The sequence below is a fragment of the Castor canadensis genome, chromosome 4, assembly GCF_047511655.1.
Source record: "Castor canadensis chromosome 4, mCasCan1.hap1v2, whole genome shotgun sequence".
Lineage (NCBI taxonomy): Eukaryota > Metazoa > Chordata > Mammalia > Rodentia > Castoridae > Castor > Castor canadensis.
The window spans coordinates 147,800,122-147,820,599 of record NC_133389.1 but is presented as its reverse complement, the minus strand read 5'-3'; the positions used below and the strand labels follow the sequence as shown (position 1 = coordinate 147,820,599).

The 20,478-nt window shown below is 37.6% G+C and overlaps 1 protein-coding gene and 1 non-coding gene across 6 annotated transcripts in view; one reads left to right on the top strand and one right to left on the bottom strand.

The window, feature by feature from the left end:
- The window catches only part of Sf3b1 (splicing factor 3b subunit 1), a 45,392-nt gene that overhangs the window by 7,995 nt on the left and 16,919 nt on the right, over positions 1–20,478 (top strand). For 2 of the 5 annotated variants that reach the window (XR_012447317.1, XM_020156888.2), the window contains exons 2-7: positions 4,685–4,851; positions 11,926–12,030; positions 12,558–12,672; positions 14,482–14,561; positions 16,123–16,293; positions 19,107–19,344. Coding sequence is in view for 3 of the 5 variants with exons in the window: in XM_020156888.2 (XP_020012477.1) it covers positions 4,685–4,851; positions 11,926–12,030; positions 12,558–12,672; positions 14,482–14,561; positions 16,123–16,293; positions 19,107–19,344 (876 nt within the window). In the remaining 2 variants the exon portion in view is untranslated. Of the gene's footprint in view, positions 1–4,684; positions 4,852–11,925; positions 12,031–12,557; positions 12,673–12,728; positions 14,279–14,481; positions 14,562–16,122; positions 16,294–19,106; positions 19,345–20,478 lie in introns of those variants that run through there. The other 3 variants (XR_012447318.1, XM_074071330.1, XM_020156889.2) reach the window with 3 other exon arrangements.
- LOC141422854 (U6 spliceosomal RNA) lies at positions 16,516–16,619 on the bottom strand. The gene has a single exon (XR_012447568.1). It is a non-coding gene; the product is annotated as a U6 spliceosomal RNA (small nuclear RNA).

Here is a 20,478-nt window from a genome sequence, read left to right as displayed (position 1 = left end):
TTGAGCCACTCCACCAGCCCTTTTCTGTGAAGGGTTTTTCAAGATAGGGTTTCACGAATTGTTTTCCCAGACTGGCTTCGAACCATGATCCTCCTGATCTCTGCCTCCTGAGTAGCTAGGATCACTGGCGTGAGCCACTGGTGCTGGGTGAAGTTGTGGACTTTCACAAACCTTTGTGGTCAGTAATGGGGAGAGAAAAATTTAGTAAATTATTCTTAATGATTTTTACCTTTTTTTGTGAAACATTTTAATATACCGGGTACTATGGGGCAAAATACAAGGAACATTTGTAACCAATGTTCATTTTGTCAGTCCTTAATGTGCCGTATAAAGTTTTACCTTATTTATGAATGTAATGATGTAAACTTGTTTGCCCATGAATAGTTTACTGTGCTTGGAATTTTGGCACATAGGTTATTAAGAAATAAATTGCATTTCTGAGTTTTCTAATTTTTAATTATTGTGAAAGGGCTATTTTTTTTTCTATGGTACTGGGTTTTGAACTCAGGGCCCCATGCTTATTTGGCAGTCACACTACCACTTGAGCCAGATCCCCAGCCTGACAAGCTTCCATGGTTCATATGACTAGTGGCTCAGTTTTGTGGATAGCATGATGTTTGTATAAATGTGCTGCAGTTTACATTACATTAACAGATGTTAGCTTTTTTGGCTTACCCATAGTTTTAAGCAGAGACAGAAAATGATGCCTAGTTTGCATAAAAACATTTAACTATTCATCTTGTAGAAATATAGTAATGAACCCCTCTCAGAATTAATTAGCCCAAGATGCCTAGCCCAAGAAGAGCTGGACTAGGTAATTTTGTTAATTTTAAATTAATAGAATCCAGTCATAATTTACACAGATCTTATGCAAGCACTAAGTCAGTGTTTTATGAACCTTCATAATTAGGCAACTGTTTCTAATCGGCAAGAACATAAAATCAGTAGATAAAATTTAGTAGATGAAAGTATTTACCAAGTAAGTCTGTTATCCAAATGAGGGATTAGTTGCTGAAAACTAAAAAATGGAAAAGTTATTCAGAAGGAAAATGGGAAAGCTGCTTTGTTGAGTGAGGAGAAAAAGGTAAGTTATGCAGTGATTTGTATAGTATGCATTATTTGTAAAACTACTTTTTAATTGTATATAGGTAAAAGAAAAGTATAAAATACTTTATTTTTTGGTACTGGGAAACCTGCCCAGGGCCTTGGGTCTGTTAAGTACATACTCTACCACTGAGCTTTAGCTCCAGCCCTGAATGATAATTAGTTAATTGGCATTGGGGCTTGAACTCAGAGCCTCATGCTTGGTAGTCAGGTGCTTTATCACTTGAGCCACGTCCCCAGCCCCCAAAATGATATTTTACATTAGAGATTGGATATGGTGGATTGGGGCTGGAAATGGAGGGCTAGAAGGTAAAATAGTTTCCTGGGTATTTGTTAAGGAGGGATCCTGGACTCTTAAATTGTAGGTTCTGTGTGAGTTAGTATATTCAGGATTCCACCTTTTTTTTTGTGGGGAAGGTGGTACTGGGTGCTGTACCACTGGAGCCACATTTTCAGCCCTATTTGTTTCTTTATAAATTTATGTATTACTTAAATTATCAAAATGACATTAAGTTGTAATTGAATTACTTGGTATCAAGCAAGATTAAAAAATTGGGAGACCAGTGTATTTAAAGACTAAAGAGAATAAAAGAATGCTAAATGCATTTCCTGTTTATTGGCTGGATCATGGCCCAGAAAGAGTTTATATCAAGGGTGTTACTAGGACACTTGAGAGATTAGAAGCGAATGCTGTTGTGGTTATGTAAAAGAATGTTCTAAATATGGGGATACGTGCTGCAATATTTAGGGGTAAAGTGTCTATAAGTTAGTTTTAAATGATTAGGAAAATATATTTGCTTTATGTCATGTACATAAACAATGGATGAAAATAGGTGGAAGGAGGTATATGGATGTTTATATTATTTTAACTTTTTAGTTTTGAAAATTTTCCGAACTAAATTGGGAAGGGCTGAGGGTATAGCTCAGTGGTAGAGCTCTTACCTAGCATGCACAGGGCCCTGAGTCTAATCCTTAGCACTGCTATAAATAAATAAAACTTGGGGGAAGATTAGGAAGTCATTGAGAAGAGTTGATGCTTCATTCACTAGGAGGGCATCTTCTAAATATCAAACCTGTGACTAGAACCTAGTGCTTAGAGGACGAGATGGTTTTGGTATGGGGAGGATATAAGGGTAAAGGAGGGTGAATATGTATACATGTATGTAAATGGAAACATGAGACCTGTTGAAAATATTCCAGTAAGGGGGATAAAGGAGAATGGGGGAGGGGGTGAATTCACTTATGACATATTGTAAAAACTTGTAAATGTCAGTGTGCCCCCAGTACAACAAAATAAAAAGAAAAACTCAGTAAGAGAAGCCTCCCCCCCTCCCCCCAAAAAAAGTTAAGCCAGGCACTGGTGGCTCATGCCTGTAATCCTAGCTACTCAGGAAGTAGAGATCAGGAGGATCACTGTTCGAAGCCACCTCAGGAAAATAGTTAAATAATTCTCAAGACCCTATCTCGAAAAAACCCATCACAAAAAAGGGCTGGTAAGAGTGTCTCAAGGTGTAGGCACTGAGTTTAAACTCCAGTACCGCAAGAAAAGTTAATTCTACCATTTACTTGAGCCACACTCCAGCCTCTGGTTAATTCATTTATTGACTACGTGCTTATGTTAATTATCTAGTCCAATTCTTAAAATGTTTATATTGTGGAAAAGACTCGCAGGTTAAGTAAATGTTAATTAGTAGAGAAAGTGCCATGATTTGGAGAGACATTTTAGTTCCAGAGCTTATACTCACAATCACAAAACTAGGGAGGTGGTATTTGCAGTCAATTCATGTAGGGCTCTTTTCTTAGCCTATTTTGTATTATTATAACAAACTTCCTGACATTGGGTACTTAATACAGAAAAGCAGCTTTATTTAGCTTACTGTTTTGGAAGGTGAAAGTCCCTAGATAAGGTACCCCCCCACCTGTTTTGCCTGTGGTGAGGGCCTTCTGACTACATTATAGCCTGGTACCTGGTGTGGGTGTGAGAGGAAGACATCACATGGTAAGATAGGAAGCAAGTGTTTCAGGGAAATTATAACATCCCACTCTGGAAATTGACTTTAGTTTGTTAGATAGCCCAGCATTAATACTTTCTGAGGGCAGTGATGTTCTTAAATACCTTCCAATAAACCCCACCCCTTAAAAGTTCTGCTGCCTCAACACTGCCACACTGGAGACCAAGCCTCCAGCACAGAACCCTTGCGGGGGCAAACCATGTCTAAAAACCTAGGAATTCTGAATTCCATGCTAAAGAATTTAGATTCTGTCCTTTATTTTTATTTTACTTTGTTTTTGTTCAGAGTGTGATCGCAGATGACCAGGACATCACCTGAGTGGGGAGGAACTTGATAGAAATGCAGAAACTTGGGCCTGACCCAGGCCTCTTCCAAATTTTAACAAAATCCATAGGTGGTTTGTTGCAGATTCAAGTTTGAGAACCACTCCCACAGTACTGTTTTTTGTTTTGTCTTAAACTGCGTCTTGATGTGTTGCCACAAACTCCTGGGCTTAAGTGATCCTCCTGCTTCTGCCTCTGGAGTAACTGGGTAGTCCAGTCTATAGGCACATACCACCATCCCAATGCCCAGATGGAAGCTGAGAACTGTTTTTGCACCTTTTTTTTTTTTTTCTTTTTGGTGGTACTTGAATTTGCATTTAGGGCCTCATGCTTGCTTGGCATGCGCAGGCGCTCTACCACTTGAACACCCCACTAGTCATTGTTTTTACATCTTAGTGTTTTTGTTTGTTTGGCTTTTATTCCCCCCCTTGAATTTAGGGCTCCACCAGCCCTTTTTTTGTGTGATGGGTTTTTTCAAGGTACTGTCTCACAAACTATTTGCCCAATCTGATTTCTGCTGCTTGAGTAGCTAGGAGTACAGGTATGAGCGTGCCTAGGTGGTACTGGGTTTTGAACTTCACATTTTTCAACTTGAACCATACCTCCAGCCCTCTGGTCATGTTTTTATTTTTGCTTGTTTTTGTTTTGTGTTTCTATGACAAAATACCTGAGGCTGGGTATCAAACCAAGGGCCTCATACGTGGTAGACAAGTTCTATACCATTGAGTACATCCTTAGCCCAGTAATTAAGTAGTCATGAGTATAGTTCTGAGTTCCTGATTAATGTCAGTATTTATTAATACTGACATTTTCAGTTGGAGAAAGGTTTAGAATTTAACAGTTATTTATAAAATAAACTTCACTGATTTTTCTAAAGAGTATAATTTGAAGTTGAGGTAGTAAATAGCCCTTTGCGTTACTTTTGTCAAGATTAGGAAATGAAATAAAAGTATTAAACTTTCAGGTATAAATTATTAAGCTTGATACAGTGTTTTGTTTTGTTTTGTTTTTTAGTGTAGCCCACGCTGGCCTTGAACTTGTGATCCTCCTGCTTCATCCCCTTCATCTCGTTGATTACGGGTGTGCGTCACCACGACAGGCTTGATATAGTTTTGTTAACCCTCTATATGGTGCAGTTATTTCATATTTTCTGAATAGAATATTTCGATAATATCTAATAAGGAAGTTCGTTGTGTTGCACTCTTTGGACAGTGAACTTAAGAGTTTGTGTTACCTTTCTTACAGATATTGAAGCACAGATTCGAGAAATTCAAGGCAAGAAGGCAGCTCTTGATGAAGCTCAAGGAGTGGGCCTTGATTCCACAGGTTATTATGACCAGGAAATTTATGGTGGGAGCGATAGCAGATTTGCTGGATATGTAACATCAATTGCTGCAACTGAACTTGAAGATGTAAGTTACAAATTTTACAAATTGTAAGAGGCATGCCTTTTTTTTTGAGAGACAGAAGTATAAAGGAAGTTAATTTTAATTGCCAGATTCAATCTGGAGAAACTTTTGGTTTTACAGTTTCTTAGAGGATAAAATTATTGAATGTATTTTTCTCTTCTTACTGTTTTTTAGAATTTTGAGACAGGGTGTCACTGATCCCAGGCTGGTGAGGAGCTCACAATCTTCTTGTCACCTTCTTGAGTTCAGGCATGCACCACCATTCTTGGCTCTTGTGATTGGTTTTCTTCTTTTGTTGGGATTTTTATTTGAACAGGACACCTTGTTTGTAAAACAGGGGCTCTACCAGTGTGCTTGAGCCACACCTGTCCATTTTGCTCTGGTTATTTTGGAGATTGGGTCTCACAAACTGTTTGCCCCAGCTGGCCTCAAATCGTGATCCTTCCAGTATCAGCCTCCCAAATAGTTTAGGATTATAGGCATGAGCCATTGGCACCTGGCTTGTGATTTGATTTCTGACTTGTACATGATGAACTTTTTTTTTGTCCTTGGTATCGTAATGTGAATGGAATTGTTTTTTTCCCTGTGATTTTTGGGAATTGAACCGAGGGCCTTAAGTGCGTAATAGGCAAGTGCCCTACTACTTGAGCCATTTTGTTTTTGAGACAGAGTATTACCTTTTTTTTCTGGGCTGGCCTGGAATTCATGATCTTCCTTCCTCCAGCTCTTGAGTAGCCAGGATATTACAGACATGCCTGGCCTGACTTAAATTTTGCCTTTTGCAATACTGGGGTTTGAACTCAGGGCCTGCACAACCAGCCCTTTTTTGTGAATAGTTTTTGCCAGATAGGATCTCACGAACTATTTTCCCAGACTGGCTCTGAACCACGGTCCTCCTGATCTCTGCCTCCTGAGTAGCTAGGATTATAGGAGTAAGCCACTGGTACCTGGCTTGGAATTTTTCTTACTTGATATTCACGAGTTTCTTGTATCTGTTTCAGAGAGATTGCCTCTCATTTTGAAACATATCCTCAGTGTTTTTCATATATTCCACATAGATTACCTTTTTTTTTTTTTTTTTTGGCGGCACTAGGATATGAACTCAGGGCTTCATGCTTGCTTTACCACTTGAGACACTCTGCCAGGCCCCCTAACCCCCCGCCCTTTCCGTTTGTTTTTCTTTTAAATGGTACTGGAGCATGAAGTCAGGGCCTACACCTTGAGCCACTCCACCAGTCTTTTTTTGTGATGGTTTTGTTCAAGAAGGATGTCACGAAACTATTTGCCTAGGCTGGCTTCAAACCATGATCCTCCTGATTCTGCCTACCTGAGTAGCTAAGGTACAGGCGTGATCCTACCAGCGCTTGGCTCTCCCAGCCCTTTTTTGTGTTGGGTATTATTGAGATAGAGTCTTGAGAACTATTTGCCCAAGGCTGGATCCATAATCCCCTGACCTCTGCCTTCTTTTTTTTTTTTTTATTTTTTTTTATTTTTTTATTTTTTTCATTTTTCTTTTATTATTCATATGTGCATACAAGGCTTGGTTCATTTCTCCCCCCTGCCCCCACCCCCTCCCTTACCACCCACTCCACCCCCTCCCGCTCCCCCCCCTCAATACCCAGCAGAAACTATTTTGCCCTTATCTCTAATTTTGTTGTAGAGAGAGTATAAGCAATAATAGGAAGGAACAAGGGGTTTTGCTGGTTGAGATAAGGATAGCTATACAGGGCATTGACTCACATTGATTTCCTGTGCGTGGGTGTTACCTTCTAGGTTAATTCTTTTTGATCTAACCTTTTCTCTAGTTCCTGGTCCCCTTTTCCTATTGGCCTCAGTTGCTTTAAGGTATCTGCTTTAGTTTCTCTGCATTAAGGGCAACAAATGCTAGCTAGTTTTTTAGGTGTCTTACCTATCCTCACCCCTCCCTTGTGTGCTCTCGCTTTTATCATGTGCTCATAGTCCAATCCCCTTGTTGTGTTTGCCCTTGATCTAATGTCCACATATGAGGGAGAACATACGATTTTTGGTCTTTTGAGCCAGGCTAACCTCACTCAGAATGATGCTCTCCAATTCCATCCATTTACCAGCGAATGATAAAATTTCGTTCTTCATGGCTGCATAAAATTCCATTGTGTATAGATACCACATTTTCTTAATCCATTTGTCAGTGGTGGGGCATCTTGGCTGTTTCCATAACTTGGCTATTGTGAATAGTGCCGCAATAAACATGGATGTGCAGGTGCCTCTGGAGTAACAGTCTTTTGGGTATATCCCCAAGAGTGGTATTGCTGGATCAAATGGTAGATCGATGTCCAGCTTTTTAAGTAGCCTCCAAATTTTTTTCCAGAGTGGTTGTACTAGTCTACATTCCCACCAACAGTGTAAGAGGGTTCCTTTTTCCCCCGCATCCTCGCCAACACCTGTTGGTGGTGTTGCTGATGATGGCTATTCTAACAGGGGTGAGGTGGAATCTTAGTGTGGTTTTAATTTGCATTTCCTTTATTGCTAGAGATGGTGAGCATTTTTTCATGTGTTTTCTGGCCATTTGAATTTCTTCTTTTGAGAAAGTTCTGTTTAGTTCACATGCCCATTTCTTTATTGGTTCATTAGTTTTGGGAGAATTTAGTTTTTTAAGTTCCCTGTATATTCTGGTTATCAGTCCTTTGTCTGATGTATAATTGGCAAATATTTTCTCCCACTCTGTGGGTGTTCTCTTCAGTTTAGAGACCATTTCTTTTGATGAACAGAAGCTTTTTAGTTTTATGAGGTCCCATTTATCTATGCTATCTCTTAGTTGCTGTGCTGCTGGGGTTTCATTGAGAAAGTTCTTACCTATACCTATTAACTCCAGAGTATTCCCTACTCTTTCTTGTATCAACGTAAGAGTTTGGGGTCTGATATTAAGATCCTTGATCCATTTTGAGTTAATCTTGGTATAGGGTGATATACATGGATCTAGTTTCAGTTTTTTGCAGACTGCTAACCAGTTTTCCCAGCAGTTTTTGTTGAAGAGGCTGCTATTTCTCCATCATATATTTTTAGCTCCTTTGTCAAAGATAAGTTGCTCATAGTTGTGTGGCTTCATATCTGGATCCTCTATTCTGTTCCACTGGTCTTCATGTCTGTTTTTGTGCCAGTACCATGCTGTTTTTATTGTTATTGCTTTGTAATATAGTTTGAAGTCAGGTATTGTGATACCTCCTGCATTGTTCTTTTGACTGAGTATTGCCTTGGCTATTCGTGGCCTCTTGTGTTTCCATATAAATTTCACAGTAGATTTTTCAATGTCTTTAATGAATGTCATTGGAATTTTGATGGGAATTGCATTAAACATGTAGATTACTTTTGGGAGTATCGACATTTTTACTATGTTGATTCTACCAATCCATGAGCATGGGAGATCTCTCCACTTTCTATAGTCTTCCTCAATCTCTTTCTTCAGAAGTGTATAGTTTTCCTTGTAGAGGTCTTTCACATCTTTTGATAGGTTTACACCTAGGTATTTGATTTTTTTTGAGGCTATTGTAAATGGAATTGTTTTCATACATTCTTTTTCCGTTTGCTCATTGTTAGTGTATAGAAATGCTAATGACTTTTCTATGTTGATTTTATATCCTGCTACCTTGCTATAGCTATTGATGATGTCTAGAAGCTTCTGAGTAGAGTTTTTTGGGTCTTTAAGGTATAGGATCATGTCGTCTGCAAATAGGGATATTTTGACAGTTTCTTTACCTATTTGTATTCCTTTTATTCCTTCTTCTTGCCTAATTGCTCTGGCTAGGAATTCCAGTACTATGTTGAATAGGAGTGGAGATAGTGGGCATCCTTGTCTGGTTCCTGATTTTAGAGGGAATGGTTTTAGTTTTTCTCCGTTAAGTATAATGCTGGCTGTAGGTTTGTCATATATAGCTTTTATAATGTTGAGGAACTTTCCTTCTATTCCTAGTTTTCTTAGAGCTTTTATCATGAAATGATGTTGGATCTTATCAAAGGCTTTTTCTGCATCTATTGAGATGATCAAGTGGTTTTTGTCTTTGCTTCTGTTAATGTGGTTTATTACGTTTATTGATTTTCGTATGTTGAACCACCCCTGCATCCCTGGGATGAAGCCTACCTGGTCGTGGTGAATAATCTTTTTGATGTGTTGCTGAATTCGATTTGCCATTATTTTGTTGAGGATTTTTGCATCAATGTTCATTAAGGAGATTGGCCTATAGTTCTCCTTTTTGGAGGTGTCTTTGCCTGGTTTTGGGATAAGTGTAATACTGGCTTCATAAAATGTGTTTGGCAGTTTTCCTTCCCTTTCTATTTCATGGAACAGTTTAAGGAGGGTTGATATCAGTTCTTCTTTAAAGGTCTGATAGAATTCAGCAGAGAATCTATCAGGTCCTGGACTTTTCTTTTTGGGGAGACTCTTGATTGCTGCTTCAATTTCATTTTGTGTTATAGGTCTATTCAGGTGATTAATTTCCTCTTGGTTCAGTTTTGGATGATCATATGTATCTAGAAATCTGTCCATTTCTTTTAGATTTTCAAATTTATTTGAATATAGGTTCTCAAAGTAGTCTCTGATGATTTCCTGGACTTCCATGGTGTTTGTTGTTATCTCCCCTTTTGCATTCCTAATTCTACTAATTTGGGTTTTTTCTCTCCTCATTTTAGTCAGGTTTGCCAGGGGTCTATCGATCTTGTTTATTTTTTCAAAGAACCAACTTTTTGTTTCATTAATTCTTTGTATGGTTTTTTTGGTTTCTATTTCGTTGATTTCAGCTCTTATTTTTATTATTTCTCTCCTTCTATTTGTTTTGGGATTTGCTTGTTCTTGTTTTTCTAGGAGTTTGAGATGTATCATTAGGTCATTGATTTGGGATCTTTCAATCTTTTTAATATATGTACTCATGGCTATAAACTTTCCTCTCAAGACTGCCTTAGCTGTGTCCCATAGGTTCCGGTAGGTTGTGTTTTCATTTTCATTGACTTCTAGGAACTTTTTAATTTCCTCTTTTATTGCATCGATGATGCATTCTTCATTAAGTAATGAATTATTTAGTTTCCAGCTGTTTGCATGTTTTTTGTCTTTACTTTTGTTGTTGAGTTCTACTTTTACTGCATTGTGGTCAGATAGTATGCATGGTATTATTTCTATTTTCTTATATTTGCTGAGGCTTGCTTTGTGCCCTAGGATATGATCTATTTTGGAGAAGGTTCCATGGGCTGCTGAGAAGAATGTATATTGTGTAGAGGTTGGATGAAATGTTCTGTAGACATCTACTAGGTCCACTCGATCTATTGCATATTTTAGATCTTGGATTTCTTTATTGAGTTTTTGTTTGGATGACCTATCTATTGATGATAATGGAGTGTTAAAGTCTCCCACAACCACTGTGTTGGCGTTTATATATGCTTTTAGGTCTTTCAGGGTATGTTTGATGAAATTGGGTGCGTTGACATTGGGTGCGTACAGATTGATGATTATTATTTCCTTTTGGTCTATTTCCCCTTTTATTAGTATGGAATGTCCTTCTTTATCTCGTTTGATCAATGTAGGTTTGAAGTCTACTTTGTCAGAGATAAGTATTGCTACTCCTGCTTGTTTTCGGGGGCCATTGGCTTGGTAAATCTTCTTCCAGCCTTTCATCCTAAGCATATGCTTATTTCTGTCGGTGAGATGAGTCTCCTGTAAGCAACAAATTGTTGGATCTTCTTTTTTAATCCATTTTGTCAAACGGTGTCTTTTGATGGGTGAATTAAGTCCATTAACATTAAGTGTTAGTACTGATAGGTATGTGGTGATTCCTGCCATTTAGTTATCTTAGTTGTTTGAAGGTTTGATTGTGTGTACCTAACTTGATGTTACTCTCTACTGTTTTGCTTTTTCTTATCCTGTGGTTTGGTGCTGCCTGCCTTTTCATGGTTAAGTTGGGTGTCACTTTCTGTGTGCAGGATCCCTTGCAGAATCTTTTGTAATGGTGGCTTTGTCTGACCTCTGCCTTCTGAGTAGCTAGGATTACAGGCATGAGCCACTGGCACCCAGCCTAGCTTACATTTTAACCATACCAAACGTCCAAATTTGGTAAATAGATAACCATTTTTTTTGTGTGTGTAAATCACTACCAAACTTTATTTTATGTATACAGATTGTCAAACTTGTTTTGTTTTTTTGCATGAAATTCAAGTTGCATTTTACTTTACAGTTGCCTGCCAGCCTGCCTTCCTCCATCCCTCCTTTTTTCCCCTCCCTCCGTCCCCCCTTCCTTCTCTTCTTTTTCCTTTTCTTCTCTGTCCTTTCTAAAGGTGAAATTTTTAAATGCTAATCAGGACTAGCTTTTTTTTTTTTTTGGTGGTACTGGAGTTTGAAATCAAGGCTTATACCATGTGAGCCACTCCGCCAGCCATGTTCTCTTTGTCTGTGTGTGTGTATGTATTGGATATTTTTCCCTCCCCTTTCCCCTCTTTCTTTCTTGTGAGTTGGGTATTTTTGAGATAGGGTTTCGCTGGGGCTGGCTTCAAACCTTAATCCTCCTGATCTTCTCTGCCTCCTGAGTAGCTAGGATTACAGGCTCCCAGCAAGCATTTGGTTTTCATACCCTAATAGTAAAAGACAGTGATGGCTATTTGTTACAGAAGCTAAAGGGGAAGTTGCCTTTTTTTGGAGGGAGCAGGGTGGTAGTATGGCTTGAAGTGAAGGCATTGTGCTTGCTAGGCAGGAGCTCTGCCTCTTGAGCAAAGTCCTCAGTCCCTGTTATCTCATTTTTAAATGAGTATGATGTGTTAACATCTTCTTTATAGTTATCCAGTGTTGTACTTTTTTTTTTTAAGTGTTGGACTTTCCACATTAGAAAATAGTATATATGACATTAGTCAGCTTAAACATACTACTCGGAAGCAAATACATTAAAAAGCAGTTACTTTTTGTTTCTCTGTGTTAAATCATGTTAAAAAAACAAAATTGAGAAAAATAAGGTAACTGGAGAGTTCTATCTAAGCCGCTTATAGTTGCCAAATTTGAAAAGCAAATTTTATCATGTTAATTTTTAAGTTCTGACACTTCGTTGGTTTTTTGGGGATTTGTTGTAGGATGACGATGACTACTCATCATCTACAAGTTTGCTTGGTCAGAAGAAGCCTGGATATCATGCCCCTGTGGCACTGCTCAACGACATACCACAGTCAACAGAACAGGTGATCTTTTTTAAACCAGAGTTTAAGAAAAGTGAATGAGTTTCTTTGGAAGCCCATGAATTTTAGGAATCAATTCTAAGAATGTTTTGAAAAGGATTGATTTGGGAAAATTAGAAATCATGTTTTATTTTGTAAAAGATAATCATTTTGTGGAAATGTAGACTTAATATATTGTCTCATTTCCATATGCCTGGGCAGATGCTCTACTAAGTTATATCCCCACCCTGCTCATGGTTTTTTATTTGTTTTTGAAACAGGGTCTGGCTTTTTAAGCCAGGCTGACCTGAAACTCCTGATTCTTCTGTCTCAGCCTCCCCAGTGCTGGGATTATAAGTATGAAACACCATACCCATCCATATGCCTTAGTTTTTCAAGTTAATATCTGTAAAAAGTGATACAGAATATTTTTTCATTAGTAGACATGCATTACACCTTTATATGTGTTTTCTAATGCTCTGAGTTTTATTTATGATATTCTGCTTGATTATTTAATAAGGTGGATATTAAATGCTATGTACTCTTTTCAGTATGATCCATTTGCTGAGCACCGACCCCCAAAGATTGCAGACCGGGAAGATGAATACAAAAAGCACAGGCGGACCATGATAATTTCCCCAGAGCGTCTTGATCCTTTTGCAGATGGTAATTCTTTCCCACTTTTCTATAAGTATTCAGAAATTTATTTGTATTAAGTTGTCTTTAGCCCTTTGATTTTTTTTGGCATGCTTATGAATTTGCTTTTCTTTTTTAAAAAAAAATCCCCCTTATTATATAGATTTGTGTAGATTTGGTTGAAGTCACAGATGCCATAATCTTCATCTTTATAATGCAAGTTTTCTTTCCAGGTAGAAGGACAGAAAATAATGAGCCAATGCCATAGAAACGCAAAGGGTTAAAGGTTTTTCTTTTACTTTTGTTTTGGGTACTCTTTCTATACTTTGAACAAATGTATGTTTCTGTTCAAAATACTTTCAAGTTACTGAAAGTTCATTTCAAATTCTAGTTTTAGGATTGTTACTTTTGAGAAACTTTCTCACTCTAGAGCTCCCTTCATATTGTTCTAAATATAGCTTAGTAAATGCACCTACTTTGCTCTAAGCATACTTAAATTTAAAAACAAAAGTATGTATACAAAGACTTTGATTTTTTAATAGTTGGAGTGTGTTTTGCTAATTTTAGTGTGCAAGTCAGCACAAGGGGCATAGTGAGCCTGATGGAGGCTTTCCTCAGGTGAGTGAGTTCCACAGTCAAAATGAGATTCTACTGCAGGTTTACAAGTTAGACTTTTCAGCCTGCATGAATTGATAGGGATATTCTTTTCTTTACTTGCATAATTGTAATTGATTTAAACATGTATGTCAGAATTCACAGGCCCATACTAACTGTCCTTAATTTCTTTCCTACAGCAGTACTGCTATATGCCAGTCCTGTCTGCATTCTTAAGGGTGCAGTTCAACACATCCTCTCTAGATTATGGTGAAAAAGTATTCCAAAGGAAGTCTTATCAGAGCTAGTGTCAGATAGAATGACACTACCAATTGGGCATGATTGTCAGCATAGGAAATGTCTTAGAATGTTATTATTTTCCTAAACTATTATGCTATACTATTTGTATAGCTAATTATCACATTTCTAAAGCATAGTGTGCCTTTGTAAATCTTGTTATATACTGTTTGGGCTTCTTTAAGATATTTTGAAATTTGAAAAGCAAGTACTGAAACTTAACCAAGAGACTAACACATCTCTTTGTACACTACTTCTGTGTGCATCATAATAACTGATAGAAGTTAATATATTTGAAGTATGTGTTTCCAGTTGTAATTTATACTTTCTAAGAAATAAAAATATGTTTCTGGGTCAAAAAAATTTAAAAAGCATGAAGCCCTTTTAGTAATGTGACATCAGAATAATATTAGGTTTATTTTTAAAAATCAAAAATTTTAAGCTACAACTGTTTTTAGAACACTGTATGAAGATCTTATCTAGTCAGTTATTTGTAGTCAGGATTTTAACAGCTTGCTACAGGTAATGTTTTGAATATAAATATCTTTCCAAAGTGTTACTAATGGTAAAGAGATAATTTTCTAGGCTTCTATTCTGCTGCTTGAAGTCAGAACTGCTGATGGAGACAAAGGCACGAAAGTGTACGTATTCCGGATTAGCAACCCAGGAACCCATCACTTCTGAAGACTCTAAACTGTGCTGTCATTTCGTTTTTATATGCATTAAAATACTTGTTTTAAACTGCTGTAGATATGTTTGTGTTCAAACAGGTTAAATTGATCAGCAAACTCAATAAAAAGTAAGATGTATAATTATTAAAGTTTTCCACCAAAAAATAAATTAAATGAATATGGAATAACATAATATTAGAGCAGGGCAGATAAATCAGTTGAACCTAATTATCCTTTATTTATTGTACTCTTGTCCTGTTGCTGTTCTTTTCTGCAGGAGGGAAGACCCCTGATCCTAAAATGAATGCTAGAACATACATGGATGTAATGCGAGAACAGCATTTGACTAAAGAAGAGGTGTGTAAACCTGCTTCTTGTTTCAAACTGCCTCATTCTTGTGTGTGTGTGTGTGTGTAGGCTTTATTTCAAATATTTGTTAAAATATCATTATTACTCCTTAGGGTGTGAGCAAAGATCACCCTCTGTAGAATCTTGGAAACTATAACAGAACTTTAGAGCAGAGCTAACACTTTATCTGAAGCTGACCAGAGAATGGAGTCCAGGCAAGGAAAAAGGAGAAGCTTCAGCTGCCATCTGGGCATAATCTTGTAGTGGTTAGATTATAGGCTCTGTTCTTGGAAGGTTAGGGTATAACATAGGAATTCCATTTATCTAGTTGGCTATACCCCTGGCTGAGGTACCATTAGGTCATTGCCACTCAAGTTCTTGGCCAGCCAAACTCTGGCAGCAAAAAGTCCTTAATTGAGGATCAGGTTCTTCTGGAAGTCATTCCCATGGTGGCAAAGCAGTAGACGACCTGGAGCCAGTCTCTCACATTGTCTGGAATCTCTGGGGCTTCATTTGCGGGGCAGTGTTTACCACAGCTCCACTGGAAGTTATAATAGCATCTTCCCTGCCTCATTCTTTAATGAAAGAACAAAGAAGTTGAGATTTTTATTTATTGCTGTTTACAATGGAAGTGATATTTTAGTATCATTAATAAAAATTTAAGTTGAGAAAAAACCCTACCCCAAAATTCTATCACCTCTCAAATTAAGCTTCATGTTTCTATGTCTTTTTCTAGTATAAGACCATCTAGCCTTGTTTGTCCATACCTATCTTAGGAGTGAATGTATTTGTTGGAACAAAGTTAATGGTGTGCTTCAGAAAGCATTGTTTAAGGGACGATTCATTATGTTAAGGAATAATCCCTAACTCTTCTATAAGATTCAGTTTGGCTGTGAATGGAGAATTCTGAATAATTCCTTTTGGCTTTCAGAGATTACTCTGTGTGTGGGCATCAAACCCACGTCCATTTTGTTTAAGTGACCTTCATACCTTTATTATGACTATATAGTAGATTTGTTACATGAATTCAATGGAGAACGTCATTTTAAAATCAAAGTGTAAATGTGCATGTGTTATGACTAAATCATGCATAAAATTTATATAAAGGAAACATGGTTTTATCATTTTTCACTTTTTAATATCTTTTTGTCTTGAGTTTTAAAACTACTTTTCAGTAGAAGCATTTTGGTTCACCACTGATTAAAGATAAAAGATTTTCATTATATGTAAAGTAGGATATTCTATGCTAAAATTCTGTGTTATGTTTTGTATTGGAAGAAAGACATTCTGCAACACTTACAGTCTGTACAGACTTTTTCTGTAAAAATACAGAAAAGTGAACAACGGGATCACCAGTGACAAGGAAAGTAAAGTGAGTGAAATACAAGATAGGACATTAGCTAGAAATGACTAGATTAATGATATAAGAATGTACTGAAGGTGTTTTTTCCTATTTTGTGATGCTGGGGATCAAACCAGGGCCTTCATGCATATTAGTTACAAGCTGCTCACTCAACACTTGAAATCATTTTAAAGATAACTGGACTATGCTTTTTCAAATGTTTTGCAGAGAGAAATTAGGCAACAACTAGCAGAAAAAGCTAAAGCTGGAGAACTAAAAGTCGTCAATGGAGCAGCAGCATCCCAGCCTCCCTCAAAACGTAAACGGCGCTGGGATCAAACAGCCGATCAGACTCCTGGTGCCACTCCTAAAAAGCTATCAAGTTGGGATCAGGCAGAAGTAATTGCTTTTTATTTTTTCTTATTAGTGTTTTAAAGTTTTTCTATGGGGCGTACTAGTATGTGGGGGTTTCTGCGACAGCTTACCATAAAGAGGATGGTCTAAATGACAGAAATCTATTTTCCCATAAATAAATATGGTCCTGCAGAAAACCATCTCTTAACTTTCATATCCTCTTGTAGCTACCATCTCATTTCTCTTTTTACCACAATTTTTTTTTTTTGTAATATGGAATGCTTTGTGAATTTGTGTGTCTTTCTTGCACAGGAGCCATGCTAATCTTCGATGTATCATTCCAGTTTCAGTATTTGTGCTGCTGAAAGGACTACCCACAAAATACTTTGAATGAGTTGTCTATACTTGCTTTCTCTGCCTTATTAGTTCTAGTCCTTTGTTAGTTCTACTCCATCTAAACATCTGGTAAAGGCAACTCATATTCCCTGTTTGTAAATCCAAAAGTCTTCTCTAATCAGTCATCATATTTCTTAACATATCACTAGCATTTGACATTCCTTGAGACTCTTTTCTCTCATAGCTTCTGGGCTATGAGAAGAAAACACTTACAGTCTCCTCACTGGTTGCTACTCCTCCTCAGTCTTACTTGCTGGATCCTCTTCTTCCTTTGAACTTTGGGGTGCTCTAGTGCTCAGTCTTTTGAATTCTTATCCACACACACTCCTTAGATCTCTGTCCTCCCTGCCTTCCTCCCTCCCTCCCTCTTGCAAAGCATGTCCTCTACTGCTTGAGCCACACACTTCCAGTCCATTTTGCTGTGGTTACTTTGCAGATGAGTCTTGCGACCTATTTTCCATGGCTGGGCTTAAAAGGATCTCATTTATGTCTCTACAAAAATCATAAGACAAATCCCAAATTTATAAATCTGTCCCTTTTCTATTCTTCAGACTTATGTATTTGCCTAACATAACACATGTCTGTTTGGTTCAAGCCAAACACTTAGGAGTTGACCTATACTTTTTTTTTTTTTTTTTTGGTGGAACTGAGGTTTAAACTAAGGGCCTGCACCTTGAGACACTCCACCAGCCCTTTTTTTGTGATGGGTTTTTTCAAGATAGAGTCTCTCAAACTATTTGCCCAGGTTGACTTCAAACTGAAATCTTCCTGATCTCTGCCTCCTGAGTAGCTAGGATTATAGGATTACAGATACGATTACAGGTGAGCCACTGGCACTGGGCTTGAGTCTTTTAAAGGAAAGCTATTGAGTTTTAATTTTTTTACGGTATTAAGTAAATTTATAAACGGAAAGGTAGTACAAAAACATCTGATTTTATTTTTTTATTTAAGAAGAGGAAATGATATTCATTGCAATATTAGATAAAATACTGATTATTGATTCTTAACTTACAATAACCCAGGGAAAAGAAAAATGAGGTGATACAGAACGGAGATGAGCAGAGGCAAAACCTTCATGTCTTTAAGGCTTTGTAACTGAACTCACATGTAGCCCTAAGATTTGAGGGAGCTGAGCTAATCTACATTCCCTAGAGACTGCCATGACCCAGTCATGGTGTCTGAAGATTAATCCGTGTTCATTAACCTAAGAAGCAAGTCATTGCTTTGTCACAACAAAATGATTTGAAGATTGCTACTTGGCTATACAGCTGAGTCTTGGGTTCCTAACACAAAAGACCTATCAGATAGCAACACAGAAATGCCTGTGTGTAATTATTATAAGAGAATAAACCAGTGATACTGCAAGTAGAGAAGAACATCTTATTTTAAAACAAATACATAAGTATATTAGAAATCCTATTAAATACTTATGGGATGGTGTTTAAGTACAAATTTTATTTTGCTTATACTGAATCATCTACAGCTTTGATATGATGCTGTTTATACTGCTAGAAATTTTGCATCACCTAGTGTTTGAACTAATATGAAATCTTGGAGATTACTTAAATCTACCTCTAATCTTTTTTTCACTAATCTTGCCATCATTACTGGAGGTAATTTTAGTTGATATAAACGTGGGTATAAATACAAATTCATGTCAAGTATTTTGGAATTATGTGACAGGTATAGAAATAGCACAGTGAAACTCCCCACGTTGTATAATTAATTTTCACTAATAAAAATGTGGAAAAATGAAGGAAATCACATGGCAGTGTGTGGTTAAAAGATAATTATCCAAAACATTGATTAACCACGCTGACACACAATTAAACAAAACTATAAAGTAGCTGGGTGCTGATGGCTCATGCCTGTAATCCCAGCTACTCTGGAGGCAGAGATCAGGAGGATCGAGGTTTGAAGCCAGCCTGGGCAAGTAGTTCAAGAGACCCTATCTTGAAAAATAACATCACAAAAATAGGTCTGGAGGAGTGGCTCAAGGTGAAGACCCTGAGTTCAAACCCCAGTACCACAAAAAAAAAAAAAAAAACACCAAACCCCAAAAACAGGTTTTTTTTCCTTTATGGATTCCTTTTCCCACAAAGATGTCTCTGACCCCCAGCTTGGGAAGTACTGATGTAATTAGAGCTAACAGTTTCCCATTGCAGAACTAGATAGAAGACTCAGTGATTTCCCCAAAGTCACAGAGATAGTGGCGTATCTAAGATACATACCTAGAATATTATGTTTTTTTAATCTAGGACTTTTTTCACTGTTCCAAAATAAAACTTTAATTTTTGTTGATTATAATAAGCATTTGCCAGAAATAAGCAGGATAATTATTTTTAACTTTCAATTAATTATAGAAAATAGGGCAAAAATAGTTGCTTAAAAATTTTTGTTTCACAGAAAACTTCTAGTTATTTCTCTGTAGGTGTGTGAAATATTTTTTTTTCCCCCCCAAGACTCCTGGGCATACCCCTTCCTTAAGATGGGATGAGACACCAGGTCGTGCAAAAGGAAGTGAGACTCCTGGTGCAACCCCAGGCTCAAAAATATGGGATCCTACACCTAGTCATACACCTGCGGGAGCTGCTACTCCTGGACGAGGCGATACACCAGGCCATGCGACACCAGGCCACGGAGGTGCAACTTCCAGTGCTCGTAAAAATAGATGGGACGAGACCCCCAAAACCGAGAGAGGTACTTCTAGAGGACTTGGAATGTGTATCTGGGTGAAATGTTGACTCAGACTGAGATCTTTTTTTTATAGAACTTGCTGGATGTGTTAATAATCTGTGGAAACAGATGAAGAGCTGAGCAGACTATATGCCTAATTTATTTCCTTTCTTGAAGAGGTTTAAGGTTTATTCTAAGAAGAATCTTAGGAGAAAGCAGAATTTGTTGATGATAACCTTTTTTTTCTTTTTCCCCATTATTGGGAATTTCAGCTCGGGCCTAACTTGAGCCACACCCCCAGCCCTTTTTGCTTTTCATTATTTTTTAGGTAGGTTCTCGCATTTTTGTCTGTGGCTGGCCTCAGACCTCATTCCTCCTACCAGTACCTGGGAACATGGGTGTGTACCATCATGCCCAGCTTAATAATTGAGATGGGGGTCTGGATAACTTTTTGCCTGGGCTGACCTCTAACTACTATCTTCCTGATCTCTGCCTCCTGGGTAGTTAGGATTAAAGGCATGAGCCACTGTGCTCAAACTGCTTCCCACCCCCCACATTTTTTTTTTTTTGTTTACTGTTTTAGAGATCGGGTATTGCTGTGCAGCCCAAGCTAGCTTTGAAATCATGATCCTCCTGCCTCTCCCTCCTGAGTGCTACCACACCTGGTACCTTTTTTTTCTAGAACTTTTTCATTATCCCAAACAGAAACTGTACCCATTGAACAATGAGTCCCCATTTCCTCCTCCTCCTGGCCCTGGAAAGCTGTTTCACATTCTGAATTTGCCTAAACTGCTTGCTCTTTGTATAGACAATCAAAAGCTATCCTGAATGTTCAAATGGAGTGTTAAATCACTTTTCTTTCGTTGTGAGAGTTAGATCCATTCATTGTGATTGAAATGTTAAGTAGTTTCAAGTTTCATTTTAAGTATCTCTTGCTACTTCTCATTGCAAAAGATTTTTTGTCATCATTTTTGTTGTTACCAAATATATATATAGCATATTTGCTATATTAAGTGTTTGCAAAGAATTGTTGATTGTATGGAGGAATGCTTAATGTGTGATGGATAAAGGAAGCAGTGTAGAATTGTCTGTGCAGAATACCCTAGACTGCATGGAGAAGTGAAGAAAATGGCTCAAGATAAATCAATGGGTAGCTCT